At 45.0% G+C, this 16842-nt stretch overlaps 1 protein-coding gene across 5 annotated transcripts in view; it reads left to right on the forward strand.

Moving 5' to 3' along the window:
• The window catches only part of ash1l (ash1 (absent, small, or homeotic)-like (Drosophila)), a 33514-nt gene that overhangs the window by 1710 nt on the left and 14962 nt on the right, over window positions 1-16842 (forward strand). For all 5 annotated transcript variants that reach the window (XM_029442718.1, XM_029442722.1, XM_029442719.1 and 2 more), the window contains 10 exons: window positions 2419-3216; window positions 5012-9425; window positions 11730-12402; window positions 12573-12746; window positions 12860-12954; window positions 15131-15204; window positions 15357-15402; window positions 15494-15602; window positions 15788-15994; window positions 16138-16284. In XM_029442718.1, coding sequence (XP_029298578.1) covers window positions 2608-3216; window positions 5012-9425; window positions 11730-12402; window positions 12573-12746; window positions 12860-12954; window positions 15131-15204; window positions 15357-15402; window positions 15494-15602; window positions 15788-15994; window positions 16138-16284 — 6548 coding nt within the window. In that variant the 5' untranslated portion in view covers window positions 2419-2607. The remainder of the gene's footprint in view (window positions 1-2418; window positions 3217-5011; window positions 9426-11729; window positions 12403-12572; window positions 12747-12859; window positions 12955-15130; window positions 15205-15356; window positions 15403-15493; window positions 15603-15787; window positions 15995-16137; window positions 16285-16842) is intronic.

Raw genomic sequence — 16842 nt, forward strand, 5'->3', positions numbered from 1 at the left:
GATATACAGTGTATTTTCAAGCAGTTAGTGACATAACAGGAAAGTAACTTCCCCGTGCTGCTACAGACTGAGGTTTGCAGGGTGCCGCTCTGACTGACACCTGTCATTCCTGTCCAATTTATTGCCCTCTTCTGCAATATTCGAGGTTTAAACATTATAACTTAAGGCCATTGTGTGTATCAATCAAGTCTGAGCACTTCCGCTGTTAGGTGATTCAAACTAATGGTAGTAGTAAAGGAATTTGGCTGTTTCCCCCCCTGAGCACGGTTCTGTATTGGGCTAATACCGATAGAGTAAAAGCCCCTGAAATGACACTGAGCTCTGAGGGCAGACGCCAGCCCTAGTGTGAATGATGTGGGGGGTGGGTGGCGTTGGATACTATTGCTATGGCCAAAGGGAAATCAGCAGTTATGAACAACGTGTGCAAAAGTGAGGGAGGGAATAAAAGGAGGGAGGGAGGGAGTAAGGGGAGGAAAGAAATGGGAGGGGGCGCTGGAAGTTGTTTACTACGTTCCTGCCTGCTCGGCCATTTCTTAAGGTTGTTGGCCTAATATTGATTATTGATTCTCCTGTTTTTTCATTTTAATTTCTGACATTTGTTCTTTTTTTATATGGTAGTCTTTCTACTTATTGCACTGAAAGTAAAGGCAAACAGGCATGACTGATATCTGTCTTTAAAACCAGTAGCGCTGTCATTCTCCTATTTTGCAGGATGACTGTAAAACACAATATGACTGCAGTGCTTATTGCTTTGTAAATTCAGAAGTAGCTTAACATGAAAATGATATGCTTTAGTGTTACAGCTTATCATTCACAAATTAAAAAGCAGTTCCGGCCAGTATCAAGTCATTTACAGGAGAACATGTGCCAGTAAATTACCTGGCTTGGCTTGTTAGAGGTGAGAAGAATGTGTCGACTCCCTCCGGCGGCTTTTCACAATACTTGTGTCAGTAGCCTCTCGCAGAGTTAGGTACTACAGTGGCTTATTTTTGGCATAGCTGCTGTCAGGCAGCGGAAGCAGCTAGTATCACTAGGAGCGGTTAGTATAAAAGAATGAGGAGAGCATTTGTCACTCTGTGAGAGAAGGACACAGGGAACAGAGTTGGGGGGGGTGCTGGGTGAAATGTGTTCTTGGTTAAAGAAGGAACACGGTGACTTAAGTTTGTGTGTTGTAACTACTGCTTTCCAAGTTTGCAAAATAGAGGAGGAAGAGGACGGAAAAGCTTAAAGAAAACGGTGAAAGAACACAGAGATTGATGGAGTGTTAAAGAAAAGAGGGAGGTGTGATTTGAGTGTGGTATGTGGAGCGAGGGGGAGTCTGCACAGTTTTGAGGCGAAATGGAGTGAGTAATTGAAGTAAACACAGAAAAGAGGGTGTGGGGGAACTGCAGGCCAGACTCCAAAAATCGAGTTGCAATAACTGTGGTTCAACAAAACAAAATCTCTACTACTGTTTTCCACAGTCGTCATCCAAAACAAACATTCTCTAAGACTCCGTGTACGGTAGATTTCCTTTTTTTTCTCTTGCTGTGACACTTTAGTGATGTGTCGACTTGTATGACTTTCCTTTAGCTCCATTAAGTGGCTCCTTTAGTGCTCTCCACTAATGTAGGGTGCAGAGAAACCGCCGGCACGTTGACGCTCTATCACTCACTCTCAGTTGCTGCTGGCGAGGGCTGGGAAAGGCGGCCGGATCCTCTGTCTAGTCCCAGAGGGCCCAATGTGCTGAGGTCACAGTTCTGAATTGCCTCCAAATGACTTCACCCAGAGAAAGCACCTGCTTGGGGGCGAATCTGCATTAAATCACTCAGTGGCCAAGGGGAACTGTAGACAACTTCATTGAATTGGGCTGTCCTTTTCGGAGCACAATTAAGAAACATCCTGCTCTCTGCTGCTGCTGTGCTAACGTCGGGTATGAGCACTTTGCAATCGTCACACTCCAACTAATGAGGGAATTTAAGGGATTGCTCATTTGGCATCTTATCTTGTAACACCAGAAGGAAGTGTCAGCACTGGGATAGAGTATTGACTCGGGACCTTATGGGATTTGTAGTTCTCAGATGGACAATTCAGAGTCCTTGAGCCTAAAATTACATTTCTCATGTAGAAGAGCCATGGCTGTGTATGTAGGTCACAGATTGTTATAGGCCGTGAGGACGGACACACCATAAAAAGTCACCCAGACAAGATGAAGGACGCCCTCTAACCAAATAGATGATACAAATGGTTGCCCTCTGTCTGTGTTTCCACCATCATTCATTATAAGACATTTTGTAGTACTCAGTTGCAGGGCACCGTTTAAAACGGTCAATGTTTGGTTGATGTTCTGTGTTACTGTGCCGGTGACTAATGTGGAATTTGTTTTTCCCCCCTCCCTTTCCCCCTCTCTCCCTGCTATACCTGTCTTTACTCCGACAGTTGAAGGACGGAGAAAGAGGGCTGGACAGCCGAGGAAGGGATAGAAGCCACCTCAAAACAAGGAGAGCTTCACCTTCACCGTTATCCCCCTCCCCCTTTTCCCCCTCAACCCCTATCCCATCCCCCAACAAAAACTCTACCTCCACAACATCTCCTCCCTAGTAAACCTGCACACCCTGTGAAGTTGTGATGGATCCGAAAAATCAGGGTGGAACTGCAACGCCACCCCCTCTTCTCTCAGGTGTCCCCTCTGGGGAGCGAGAGAAGGAGGCAGGGGGTGGAAAGAAAGAAGAGGAGGAGGAGAAGAAGAGAGACAGAGAGAAGGAGGGAGCTGTAACTGTCTCTGCTGGTCCATTAGGAGCAGGAGCAAGTGGGCCAGGAGGCGCCGGCGGTGACCAGTCCCATTTCGCCATCAAAGAGAGCAGCCTGTCCGAGGGCAATGTCAAACTTAAGATTGGCCTTCAAGCGAAACGCATGAAGAAGCCCCCTAAGATCTTGGAGAATTACGTGTGCCGACCAGCCTTCAGGGCCACTGTGAGGCACACAGGGCGCGGAGGAGGCGGTGCTCGTGGAAACCGTGCAGCGGCTACTGGTGATGGGGCAGGCATTCAAAACCAGAGTTCTTCAAATGGCAGGGGAAAAGATAAGGAGAAGAGCCCCAGTGTCAACCGACCAGCCTCATCATCTTCATCAACCCCCTCCGCTAAAGCTCCCACGCCACCTCCTCCTGCTCCTTCCCCCACCAGCACTACCACCCTGTCACCCTCCCAAGTGAATGGGAGTGCTCCGGCAAAAAGGGTAAGGCGGGAGAACATGGTCATATGTATTTTATAGGTGTGGGAATCATCAGAGACTGATTACTTATTTCACTATATATATACAATACGTCACAATACGATCTTATTACGATTTTAAACATTTTGCGATTGATTGATGTAGGCTTTCAGTCTGTTCATCCCATTTTACTATTTTTTATTGCTGCAAAATAAGATTGTCAAGCAGACAGACTGACCAACATTGTCAAAAAAAACATGTCATCAATGTTGCGTGCACCTGCCAAACTGAACTGTTTGTATTACAGTCTACAAAGTTCAACTTAACGGAATTTAAACGTGTGGACTACTACGGGTATTTTGAACAAAAAAGGTATGCAGGCCCTTCCGCAACTGGGGGATTTGAAAGAAAGTTACTGTGAAATATATATATATATATATATATATTAGGGCTGTCAAGCGATTAAAAAAATTAATCTAAGTAATTACAAGCTTTGTGATTAATTAATCGCGATTAATCTCATATAACAATATTAGCTGTGAGAGCTCCGTGTGACGGGCGCCGGCGACGGGTGCTGTCAGAGCTCCGTGCTCCGTGCTGTCGGACCAAAAGTCAGGGGCATCTAGGAGCGCGATTATTCTGCGTTAATATTTTTAACGCGTTATTTTCTCTGTGATTAATTAATCGAAATTAACGCGTTAATTCGACAGCCCTAATATATATATATATATATATATATATATATATATATATATATACATACATGTACTCTTTAATTAAAATAAAATGTTAAATAAATTAAACATGTACTCTTAAATTAAAATAAATAAAATGTGCTAAAGGTTGCTGCTGGCCTTTTAACTAAATTAAAAAAGCTAACTGAAGGTCTGTCACCAGAAAAGAAGCAATTGATAAAAATGTTTTACTACCAAAAAGTTAAATTTGTATCTGCTATATTTATAACATGTATAATGAAAGGTTGATACGTGGCGTCCATGTATTGATACAATGTTGCCACGCAAAAATATCGAGATACTATGCTGTATTGATTTTTCCCCCCACCCCGAGTATTTTGATTCAGCAATGGATTCATTTACTGCCAAAAGTGAATGTTCAGTATTGCCAGCCAGCATATTCACTAATCTATTATATTTATTTGTTGTACATACTTGTGTACATTTACCATACTTCCTTAAAAATGTATTATTCAGTCCTCAGTAAGGCAGTGGTCCACAAAAGGGTAATAACCATGTTATTGCACAGATAAAGAGCAGAGCATAAATTGTTCTTTAGTTTTCTTTGTTTTCTCTGTTGGCCTGTCCCTATCCATCATGCACTGCCCCCCTCCAGTCGTCCTCCGTCTGTGTCTCTGCACGGCCATGTCCTCTCCACCCCCTCCCCTGCATGACCCCCTCTCTAGCTCTCCCTCTCTGTCCCCAATCTGACCCTGATAATTGTTATTGAGTTGAGTGTAACTTCCCCCCTGGGCATGCCTGGGGAGCAGCAGACAGAAATCTTATCAATGAATTGCAGTTTGTAAAGGGGTATAGAAACCTATTTCTGATTGATAGTTGGTACTTCTAGCGGCAACTGTCTCTGGTCAGATGGGTTATGTGCAGTGCCGTTAGTGGCACCATAGCAACTCTCACATCTGTCATTAGATATCACAAATTACTTAAAGAAAGTTTTGTTTAGAGAAAAAAACTATACGTACATCCATGTAAGTTAAAAATGCTGGATTGTGTATTTCTTAAATGTAAAAATTATTTTAATAATTATTAATAAATTGCCATTTTGTCCTTTTTTTGTGCGTGTGTAGGGTTCACCAAAGATGGATTGCAAGTCTGATGCAAAGTCAGACTTGAAAACAGCCACCATTACATCTGAGAGACCCCTTAACCTTCACCGCCCTCCAACAGACAGCAAAACGCATCCCTCTGGGAAGAAAACACCAACACCAACTCCACAGCCCAACCCCCGGACATCTTCACCTTCTCCACCACTACCTGCATCAAAAGAACCCAGCTTTGAAGCTGGTAAACCTCCTCAATACAACTACAGCACTGAAAGTCAGAGAGACAAAGACAAGGGTGTTCAAAATTGGGGAGCACCCACAGTCACTGAGAAATTAGCTCAACTCATAGCAACATGCCCACCATCAAAGACACCTAAGCCAGCCAAACCCGCAAAGATTGACCCCGTTCCACCTCTCCCAAACTCAGGCTTTATGGCCCCCACAGCTAAGCAACGAGACAGGGCTATGGCCAATAGGAACACATATTCAAGAATGCTACACCTTTCTCCACCACCTCCTGTATCACGGCCACCTGGTCGGCCCTATGGTTCTAGGAACAAAGACAGTGTTATGGAAAATTCACCCACCCTGACACCACTGAGGACAGAGGACACAGAAGGGGCTGAGAAAGCTAGTAGCAGCAGTGGTAACAGCATAAGCAACAGCAGTAGTCGCAGCAGCAGCCCAGCACTCACCTATGGCAATAACCGCCTGTCAGCCATGTCAAAGGACGGTAACAACGACAACAGCAACAGTAGCATTTCTAAGCCACAGTCACGTCCAGCTCACTGCCTACCCCACGCCACATCTTTCCCATCTTGCCCCCTTTCATCCTCTTCCAGCACTTCAGCTGAGCAACGGACATTGTGTGCAGTGAGTCACCTGGGCTCCCCTTCTCCCTCACAAGGACACCATGCACGAGAGAGTCCTGCCTTGGCAGAGGAAAGCAGTGCAAGTGAGAGAGAGCAGGACAGTGACAGCCCCAGAGACTTAACCAACTGCCCTCTTCCAACAGGAACAGGAAAGCCAGAAGGGAAAGACAGGGTTCTTAGTAATCAGTCACTGCGAGTTGAGAAGAGCTCTAGTCCAAGTAAGCGCAGTCCCAATCGGGATATTAGCCGACCTGGTCGGACTTGCAGTCCCCCTGAGCCTCTAAGACACAGGTCATCTTCTTCACCAGAGCCAGATGGTGACGAAAGCCCACTAACGCCTCTTAGAGATGATTCTCCTGATTCCTCCATAGACTCTCCAGCAGAGCAGGACAGCAAACCCCTTAAAAAACGCAGGGGAAGGAAACCCCGCTGGAGCCGTATCATGAACAAGACGCAGGGTCAAAGACCAGGCCAGGACAGTCCCTTCGACCAGAGCAAAACCACCTTGCCTTTATCTTTAAGCATGGAAATGCCATCACCGCCGGTTAAGAGACCTGTGGGCAGGCCTCCAAATCCAAATAAGATAAGACCAAATCCTGTGCCACAAAGTCCAGCGTCACAGCTCTTCCTACCCCAGGCTAAGAAAAGGGGAAGGCCAAAGTCCAAAATGCCAAGGCTTGACGCTCCGGCCCGTGGGTGCCTTCCTAACAAGCTGGCCCCCTCCAAGGTCTTTTCATCTTTACTGAAGTCCAAAGAAGAGCAGGATCCCCCTGTTCTTCACCCAGAGGTGGACCTGAACCCCCCTAAACCTATGCCTAGAAAACGTGGACGCCCCAAGCGCCTTCCCCCTACCTTACCCCAGGAGGGTCAGCCTCCAACGTTGGCTCCAGAGGCAGGGGACATGGGAGACAAACGGTTCCGCAGCAAAGGAAATGGGCAGCTTATCATGAAAACTATTATTGGCAAGATCAATAAGATGAAAAGTATGAAACGGAAGCGTATTCTCAGTCAAATCTTGTTAGGCCCAAGACCAGAAGACACCCCTAAATGCACCACCAGTGCAGTGGTTGGTTCTGTGGGAGCTGCAACCCAATCATTATCCTCCCTTGCTGCTTCTTTTGGGGGAAAACTGGGGCCACAAATTAATGTCAGTAAAAAGGGCACAATCTACATGGGTAAGAGGAGAGGCCGTAAACCAAAATCAGCGTATAATACTACATCTTCAACACCACCACCAGAACCTTTCTTATCACCAAACACAACTTCCCCTCTCCATCACCATCAATCACAGCACCATCACCAGCTCTCCTCTTCAGAGGTCTTTCCCTCCCCCTCCCTCTCACAGTCTAGTGGAGGCCACAGTCCCATCAGCGATGCCAGCTTTGTGGAGCCTGGCTCTGTGCACTTTGCAGGTCACTCTCACTATTCTAACCCCCATCATGGCCACAACACATTCTCCTTCCCTCCCCCAACCTTTTCTGCCCCTAATCCACGTAACCCAGGGTTGGGCTCAACGTCATCTATGGCCACAGCAGCTTCCCAGAAAAAGTCATCTTGCCGTGGATACCATCACCACCACCACCATTACAGGCAGCACTACCATTATCATAAGCTTTCACCTCCCAGGCCACTCCACCCCACCTCCCCTGCCCCTCTCAGTGAGCTAAAAGAAGCCACTCCGTCACCAGTTAGTGAGTCACACAGTGAGGAGACCGTGCCCAGTGACAGTGGTATAGGAACGGACAATAACAGCACCTCTGACCGTGGTGAGAAAGCTGGAGGCACCGGTGGCTTGGGTGGAATTGGGATGCCACCCGGGATGGGCAGTGGATTATTAATGCCAGGGGTCATTGGTTCAGCTATGGGTCCAGGGGTGGGCCTTAATTCCAGAGGCAGGCGGCGACACTCCGCTGTGCTTATGGAACATCCCTCGCCCTCTCCATCACCACATGGGACTAGGTCATCCCCTGATCCCAGGAGACCTCACCCAGCAGCTCCCGCCTCCTCCTTAATTGGACACAAGGAGAAACATAAGCACAAGTGCAAACGCCGCACCCATGGGTGTCCTGGCTATGACAAGCTGAAGAGACAGAAAAGGAAACGCAAGAAGAAGTACTTGCAGCTGCGCACCCGGCGGCATGATCCAGACTTTCTTGCTGAGCTGGATGAGATTGTTGTGAGACTGAGTGAAATACGGATAGCACACCGTACCACAGGGCACCGGCTCGGAAGTGGAATAGGCATGGCGGCAGGAACAAGTAGAGTGCCAGGAGTGGGGAGCAGGGCCGGTGGTGGCATAGGAGGCACAGGCGGCCCTCCTCCACATCATTATGTCCACAGGGACCTCCTGCCTACAATCTTCAGGGTTAACTTCGGCAGCTTCTACTCCCATCCTGCATACTCCCATTGCGATCCATTGCACTATGTTCGTAAACCAGACATGAAGAAGAAACGGGGACGGCCACCCAAAATGAGGGAGTCCATGTCTGAGGTTCCCTTTGTACCTGGACTTGGATTCCCACTCTCCAGCGGAGGCTTTTACCACCCCTCTTACAGCGTTCCCTACTCCTCTGGGCCCCTGGGTTTGGGCTATTACAGAGGCTTTCCTCCAGCTAGCGCTCTGTATCCCCACCCACACCACCAGTCACCCCACACAGCCCCCTCACACCACTCTCACCACTCACCGTCTTTCCCCCCTCCTCCCCCCACATCTTACATGCATCATCACCACCCTTCACATCTCCTACTTAACCCCTCTAAATTTCACAAGAAAAAACATAAGCTGCTTAGGCAGGAGTACCTAGGAGGAGGAAGGTCCCCTGTCCTGTATCCACCCATGTCCTCTGAGCTTTCCTTCAACTGGCACCACAAACACAAACACAGACACAAACACAGAGAGCGCTGTGCCGAGGAGGACAGAGAGGAAGCAGCAAGAGGAGGATCAGGGAGCCGGGCTAGTGCAGGGATTTCTGACAGTGGAGCGTCAGGGAAAGCTGAGCGAGTTGGCAATTTAGGAATGGCAGAGTCTTTACAACGATGCCGCTTTGGACGAGACACCACCAGCACCAGTGCCAGCAAGCAAGCTGCATCCACGTCTGCCAACTCCCCTTCTTCTTCCTCATCCTCATCTGCAGAAAGGTACAAGCGCAAAGAGAGCACCATGTCCTGTCTAGGCCCCTCCAGGCTTGCACTGGGGAGCAGTTCAAAAGGTCACCACCCAGTCGAGTCCTGGTTCAGGATAGGCAGCTCTAAGGCAGAGTACTCTAAGCTTTCACGAAGTCATGTGGCGCCTGGCCAGGGCCCCTTCTCAGATGGACGGGCTGAAGATCCAGCGGGCTGCTCGGATAGCGAGGACGAGGAGCCTCTCAGCCCTGCGGAGGATTTAGAGCCTGGAAGCCATGATTCTCCAAACCTTACAAATCTGTTTGCCTCTGCTCTCACCCGCACCATGCTGAAGGGGGGCAGGAGCAGAAAGACTGAGGTAGTCACAGAGAGCGCCAGCTTCACCCGCATGGACCGGCCGATGAGGAAGGAGCGCTCAACATCAGCAGAAAGGAGAGAGTTAGGTAAGTGTCATTTTTTTTTTGTTTAGTTGTAAATGGATCTTTATGAATGGGCTGCCTACATCAGATCATCCACTGATAAACTGACATATTATATGTTACAACAGCATCTTCATAGTTCATCATTCATTTTGAAGAAAAGACTGTATAGGAACCAGTAACAATAGCTGCAGGGAGCTATTTGCATTAATTTGCTCTTTGCCATTCCAGTCACTGCATTGAATTCCATATAGTTCATGTAGCCCTATACAGACAAGCTATTAATCACAGGAAATCTTTGACCCAAAATAAATGTTCCATCGTTAAAAGCTATTGTAGTCAATTGTGCACCAAATTCATTTTCCAAAAATAGTCCTGTGCATGCAGTTGTATCAAGAATCCTGTGGCAGAATATGATAGGCTGATATCTGATGAGCTTTAGGGCTTGCTCTAACTATGGTGAAACTGGCACAGTGTAAAATCAATTAGATCCAGCACTAGTTCCAGGACTGTATTTGGGCAATAGCTGTTTTAGACATTGCCATATGGCACAGTAACTGGTCTTTCAAATCTTGCTTGATCTCGGCTCAGTGAAGCCTATGTATCTCCAGAAAATCCTTCATAGTACAGAGAAGTTGTGTAGTGGTTACAATTGGAACCATCCATACCTCAGTCGTGGTTAGATCAAACGGCACTAGAAAATGATCTGTTCTGCCTCAGCAGCCGCCTCAGCTGTCTCCCATCTGTACAAAGAAAACTCTTAAGTGGATTGGGCCACTTATTTTAGTGAACAAAAGTCCCCTTGAAATCCCCTGTGCGTACACTGTCTGACATTTGGTAGTTCTTACTAGTAGTTACAGGCACGGCAAAAAAAAAAAAGCATGCATAATGACTCAAACTGGCTTCTCTTTGAGTGTGGATGGCCACAGTTGATATATCCTTCCAGCCAGAGCAAAGTCTTTTGTTAACATGCTATATTTAGTAGACATTTCCCACAATGTGAGGCCTAGTCCTATCATTCAGTCCAACCAGTACCTGGGCTGAGCTAATGTTGCTGATGTAAGACACTGCGCCTCAACAATGGTCTTCATCAATTTAACTCCAAATGTCCCCTAGCAAATACTAATGTGCCTGTGTGTCTGTGTTTATGAGCATCAGTAGGGTGGGTGTTTATATGAATCTTAGTTATCGAGATGCTGCAAGTGTGGATGGGATGATGTAGGATATTTTTGCAGATTGCGATAAATAGCACTCACAAATAGTTAATTGTGGGGAATTTCTATTATCTGGATAGTCGAGAATGTTCTCTTGAGTGACTTGAAAAAGAGGTCTAGCTCGCTATCAGGGTAGAAAAAGGAAAACAATTTTGCTATTTTTTATTTATTCTTTATTTATGCAGGAGGACCTTATGATTTATGATTTCCTTATTTAAAACTGATTTTCACTAAAAAAAGATGTGTGCTATTAGTGAATATGTGTTTCTTACCAATTGTAAAGTAAAATTTTAAGAGTTTTAAGCCAATTATCATTCATCATTATCAATTATTATTATCAGGATAATATCGTGAATTGCAATTCTTTTTGTGAGGATAATCGTGACATGAAATTTTCATATCGTCCCATGCCTAGCTGTAAGGTCCCTGTTGAGGCAGCATTGTGCAGTTCAAACCACGCCAGGGTAATCCTGGATTAGAGCTCAGGATTTGGGGTCAACCAGCGGGCGCAGACTGGGATGGTAGAGGAAGCCATGGGTGGGGACTGTGCTGGCACACAAGACAAGTGGGGAATGATGGAAGTACATAGATGCATCCTGACTGAAGAGTATGGGTTGAGAATGAGAGTGGGAAAACAATGACTGTTAGGGAATTGCTTAGATTTGAAGTGAATGCCCAAATTAACATCGAGACAGCTGCAACTAACGATTATTTTCATTATCAGTTAATCTGTGGATTATTTTCTAGATGAATTGATCAATCGTTTGGTCTATAAAATGTCAGAAAATAGTGAAAAATGTCCATCCCAATTTCTCAAAGTCCAAAGGGATGTCAAAAACGTATATGTTAATAGATATTCAGTTTAATATGATATACAGCAGAGAAAAGCAGGACTCCAGGCAACTTGGTCTTGGTTCCCTTCATTTAATGTCTTTGCCTGACATTGAAATTTCTGTAAAAGTAAATGATTTAATTAATAAACATCAGTGATGGACTACTTTGCCACAGGACTTTCTCCACTGCACTAATGCCACTTACAAATGTTAAGAATGTGTGCTGTGTGCATACTTAGTGCTACATATGCAGTAATGATTTTCTCTTCTTTTTTGGCTAGGGTCATCAGGTATCCAGTCAAGAGGCGTCTCCCTCTCGACCCCTGAAGGGCCTGAAGGATCCATGCACCACCGGCAGCAGCAGCACCATCACCAACCTTCACTGTTTCACTCCCACGGCTCTGCCTCCACCTCCTGCCTCTCCCCCTCTCAGGACTGTTGCCTGGATGCCTCCCTGCCCCACCACTCCCACCGGGCACAGCCATCCAAACACAGCCTGCACCACGTCAACAAAATCCTGCGTGCCAAGAAGCTGCAGAGACAGGCTCGGACAGGAAATAACGTGGTGAAGAAGAGGGGCCCTGGACGTCCCAGGAAACACCCATTACCCTCCCCGCCGCCATCCCCGCCACCAGTTGTTGAGTTGAATCAGACCCGGCACAAGGACAGAGGGGCAGAACGGCCAGCTGGGGGCCGAGGGTGGGAGGAGGACACTGTGACAGAGGCTATAGAGTCTGTAGTCCAGGGCCAGCGCAGAAAAAGTCAAAAGAAGAAGCACTGGGACGGAGCTGGGGATGAGGAGGAAGAAGAGGAGGAAGAAGAGGACGGGGAGGTAGAAGAGCCTGAGGAGCGATTGCCGGATAGAGAGGAAAACCTGGGCAACCTAGTGGCAAGGTCCAGAGCTGGGACAGGAAGAAGCTGGCTTACTCAGGACGAGCTCCAGCAATTTCGTGGGTAAGCAAATTTTCCACCCCACTGTTCCACATTTTACTTCCAAATCTCAGTTGTGGGACACTGACACAGATTTAAACTGAGTATTAATGTTAGGATTCAATGCTGATATATAAAGGACCATTTATTAAATCCAGTCGTCACTAGAAACCAAGTCATGGTTCTATTTTTAGCTCAATGGAAAGCAAGCCAGATGGCCAGTGCTCCCCGGAACGTTCAGCCACCATCTCTGGGGAACAAGCTCCGCCCGTGCCCATACCCAGCCAACGGGAGAAGAGAGCAGCCAGACCTCCAAAGAAGAAGTTTCAGAAGGCGGGACTTTACTCTGATGTGTACAAGACTGAAGAGTGAGTTGCAAAAAAATCTTAAACTGAATCTTCTGACCTTGATGTTTATTTTACAGGCCAATGCACAATATACAGTAAAACATATTTGACCATTTCTGTTCTACACCCTGTAGCCCCCGGAGTCAGCTTCTGCAGCTAAAGAAAGAGAAGCTTGAATACATACCTGGGGAACATGATTATGGATTGTTTCCAGCTCCGATACATGTTGGTGAGTCTCAAATTTGATCACTTTTTTTTTTCACTGCAACTCCTATTTTAACTAAATAAATTGACCAGTCTTTTAAAACACTCAACAAAGTAATTTATGTTTTCTTGTGCTGTTAGAGGTTTGATCCGTCTTGCTTCTTCAAATGACTTTGGTATTTATTGACTTTATACATACACAAACACAAATATAACATTTAAACATACAAATGCAAAGAAGAGGATACAGTTACTTACTAGTTATGTGGTACTATTTCCTTATCAAAACTTTTATACGATCATTTGCATTATGGTCAATAAAAAGATACTGTGCCGATGTCTTTATTTATAAACCTTATCCATTTCTTTAAAACTCATCTTATTTTACTTATTTTAAATAATAATATTTCCTGTTCTATATCTGACCACTGTCTGTGGGTCCGGTACAAGCCAGTGTCTTGTAATGGCCTTCCTGCCAGCTGTGAGTAGGATTTTGACAAAGTAATTATCTTCCTTCAGCACCACTTTAGTTTAAATTGCCCAGGCATAAAATGGAACCCTTCTTGGAGATTATATATGCTAGTACTTCATTTAATACTGAATTGACTTTACCCAGAATGGCTCTATTTTGGGGTTAATCCAGAAGATGTATGCATGGACTGCATCTGTATGGCCACATTGCCTCCAGCATGTTTGTTGCCTTAGAAGTTGTTTGCTTTTTATGTTAGGCGTAATAACGAAACAAATTAGATTTTTCCAATTAAATTCTCTTCCTTGATGTAAATGTGTGGATGTCTGTAGTGTTACACACACATGGTATTGTGGTATTCTTCTTCTGAAATTGTGATGTTCAATTTCTTTTTCCAAGTTTAACTTAAAATTCAGTTTAAGCCTGACTATCTATTTATTGACTTACCAGAAAACATGCTATATTTAAGCAATAGCTCACGACAGGCCGTGGTATATGATCATTATATCACAGTTAAGGGGCGTGGTTCGGCCCTTAACTTTGATATAATGACCATATAGAAGTGAGCTATTGCTTTTCTAAAACGGTTACCAAGTGTGGCAATATGAAAGAAAAATACACACTCCAATTTAAATAGTTTTTATTATTAAATAATGATGTTCAAAATAAAATAGTCCCTCCGTTGCCTTCTGCACAAAACATAGTGCGAGGTGGTTGCTATGCAACAACACTAACAGCTGCTCTTCACATAGCTCTGCATGTCGTCTTTTAAGGGCTTTTTTCTCTGGAGATAGGCACTGATGGATCCACTCCTCCAGAGTAAAGCTTTGTAAGTTTGTTTCTTAACGGACGTAATTTAACAGCTGGAACGGTTGTAGCTTTTTCTCAGACGCGGAGGGATACTGACTTGTTGTGAAAAGTAACTACAATTCTACCCGTGATATACGCTCATTATACCACGGCTAAGAACCAATCAGATTGCTTGATTTGACATGTCCGTTTTATAATGTGTTACATATCATTATGGAGATATGAAATTACCTATATCCTGTTAGAAGATTTTTGCCATATCACCCAGGCCTACTGGATTATTTTCTTGTGGTGCCTGCCTTTTTTCTATCTGTTCAGTTTCTACGTGCAGAGGTAAAAACATCGGCCTCATAAAGTTGGCTATGTCAGTTTTGCTGACTAATAGCCACAACCACTCTGCAGTCCCCCGGGGCTTCTGGGGTTACTCATCAAACTTTCCGGATAACTCAGTAAAGCTGTTAGTAGGAACAGGACCCTTCCCTTTTCAGTAACTGCAGGCCTATACTTTCAGCTATGATCAGATGAAAAAGACTCCCATGTTTTATCAATAGGCCAAACATCTCATTTCTATACTGTTTGTGAATATAAATATATAAATGTGATTTATGTATATGGTAGAGATGTAACGGTGACACAAATGTCCACGGTCTAGTGTTGCGGTTCTGTCTTCAGTGTTCTTTAGTGTTCTTGAACTGTTCTTGTAATGCTCTTGGTAGTTGATTTAATAAAACCGAGAAACCCCCTTCCACTCACCCCCCCCAAAAAGGAAACCAAACTGTGTCTCAAAAATCGAGGTCTGAACCGAACCATGAATTTGGAGAATCCTTACACCCCTAGTATATGGTCAAAAATTGATTCCCTCTTCTCTTACATTTCAATTTTATTTCCTCCTCTCAAATTTCCCCTGCTTTGTTTTTTTCAGGGAAGTACCTGAGACAGAAGCGCATTGATTTCCAGTTGCCTTACGACATCTTATGGCTGTGGAAACACGATCAGGTGATCAATCATGTTGAGCACTAAGCCTTTTTAGGGTTTTCCGTTGCTCACAGCAATTTACTGATGGGTAGTTTCAAAATGTAGGCCTACACAAGCATTTGTTTCTGTCTTTAAACCCCCTTTGTGTTTACCATTCTGTTTTTGTGTTTTAGCTTTACAAGAGGCCGGATGTCCCCCTTTATAAAAAGATCAGATCAAGTGAGTATCCGCCGTTGTTCCTATGTTTCAGTCAGAATGTCATTTGTCAATAACTGTAAATGTAAAATGGTAATCCCCGTTTATGTCACAGATGTCTACGTGGATGTAAAGCCTCTCTCTGGTTACGAAACAACGACATGCAGCTGTAGACCGCGCGAGGACTTGACTGAAAAAGGCTGCCTGGATGATTGTCTGAATAGGTAAAGAAAACCTCACAGCATATAGTGCCCACTTTTAAAAAAACAAAAAGCTGTACTCAGGTTAAATCATATTTGTTTAGAGGTGTTGTTGTAAAGTTGTTTGGTAACAAAACAAAAGTGGAAAGAGGGTAAACATGGTGTTAAGAGTCAGTCTCATTTTTTTTTTTCATTGCCTATTTCCCCAGGATGAGTTTTGCTGAGTGCTCTCCCAGCACCTGTCCATCTAGTGATCAGTGTGACAACCAGCACATCCAGAGACATGAGTGGGTTCAGTGTCTGGAGCGATTCCGTGCTGAAGGCAAAGGCTGGGGCATCCGCACCAAGGAGCTGCTTCGCTCTGGACAGTTTATCATCGAGTACCTGGGAGAGGTCGTTAGCGAACAAGAGTTTAGGTGAGACAATCGGGTCAAGAAAATCTGTCTGTCATTCTGCCTGTTTCACCTACTTAGTTCAGGACCTAATTTATCTTGACATGGAAATTAATGAAAATGTCTTTTTTTTAATCTACCACTTCCTCTCTCCTATAATATTTCAGGAGCCGTATGATGGAGCAGTACTTCTCCCACAGTGGCCAATACTGTCTGAACCTGGATAGCGGCATGGTGATCGACAGCTACAGAATGGGCAATGAGGCACGCTTCATAAACCACAGCTGTGAACCCAACTGTGAGATGCAGAAGTGGTGGGTGTCATGGAAGCTTTAAACCAGTTCCCTCCTGATGTCCTTTTGGTGCTTTTGGGTTCTCACCAAAGCACAGATTTGGCTAAGCCCTTTCAAGCACAAGCATGTCCAAGTTGAGGACAGATAATTGAGCCAGACTTGGCATGAACTGCATTAGTTTGACTGAAGACATAGAAAACATACAGCATGAAACCAAATACGTTTTGGTTTCTGATTTTTCTTTTTCTTTCTCAAAGTAGAACATCGGACATGTGATTTACAGAGCAGATATGTATGTTGTAGCAGACTGTCCTCAGTCTAGAGAACGAAAAAAAGAGTCCATAAGAAATCCATGGTCCGTGTGCGTTTCAATAGTTTGCTTATTGGATTAAATCCAAAGTTTCAAAAACGAGAAGATAAGTTGCACCCTTCCCCTGGGAGACTACTTTGCCTGGATGGTGGTGTCCTGGCCGTAGGGCGAGACAAAGGTAGTTTTCCCATTTCTGCCGCTTTAGTCCAATAAACAAACTATGGTGGTGATAGCCTAGTGGCCTAGTGGTTTGGTGGTCCAAACCAGAA

Source organism: Cottoperca gobio, chromosome 11 (genome assembly GCF_900634415.1).
Source record: "Cottoperca gobio chromosome 11, fCotGob3.1, whole genome shotgun sequence".
Taxonomy (NCBI): domain Eukaryota; kingdom Metazoa; phylum Chordata; class Actinopteri; order Perciformes; family Bovichtidae; genus Cottoperca; species Cottoperca gobio.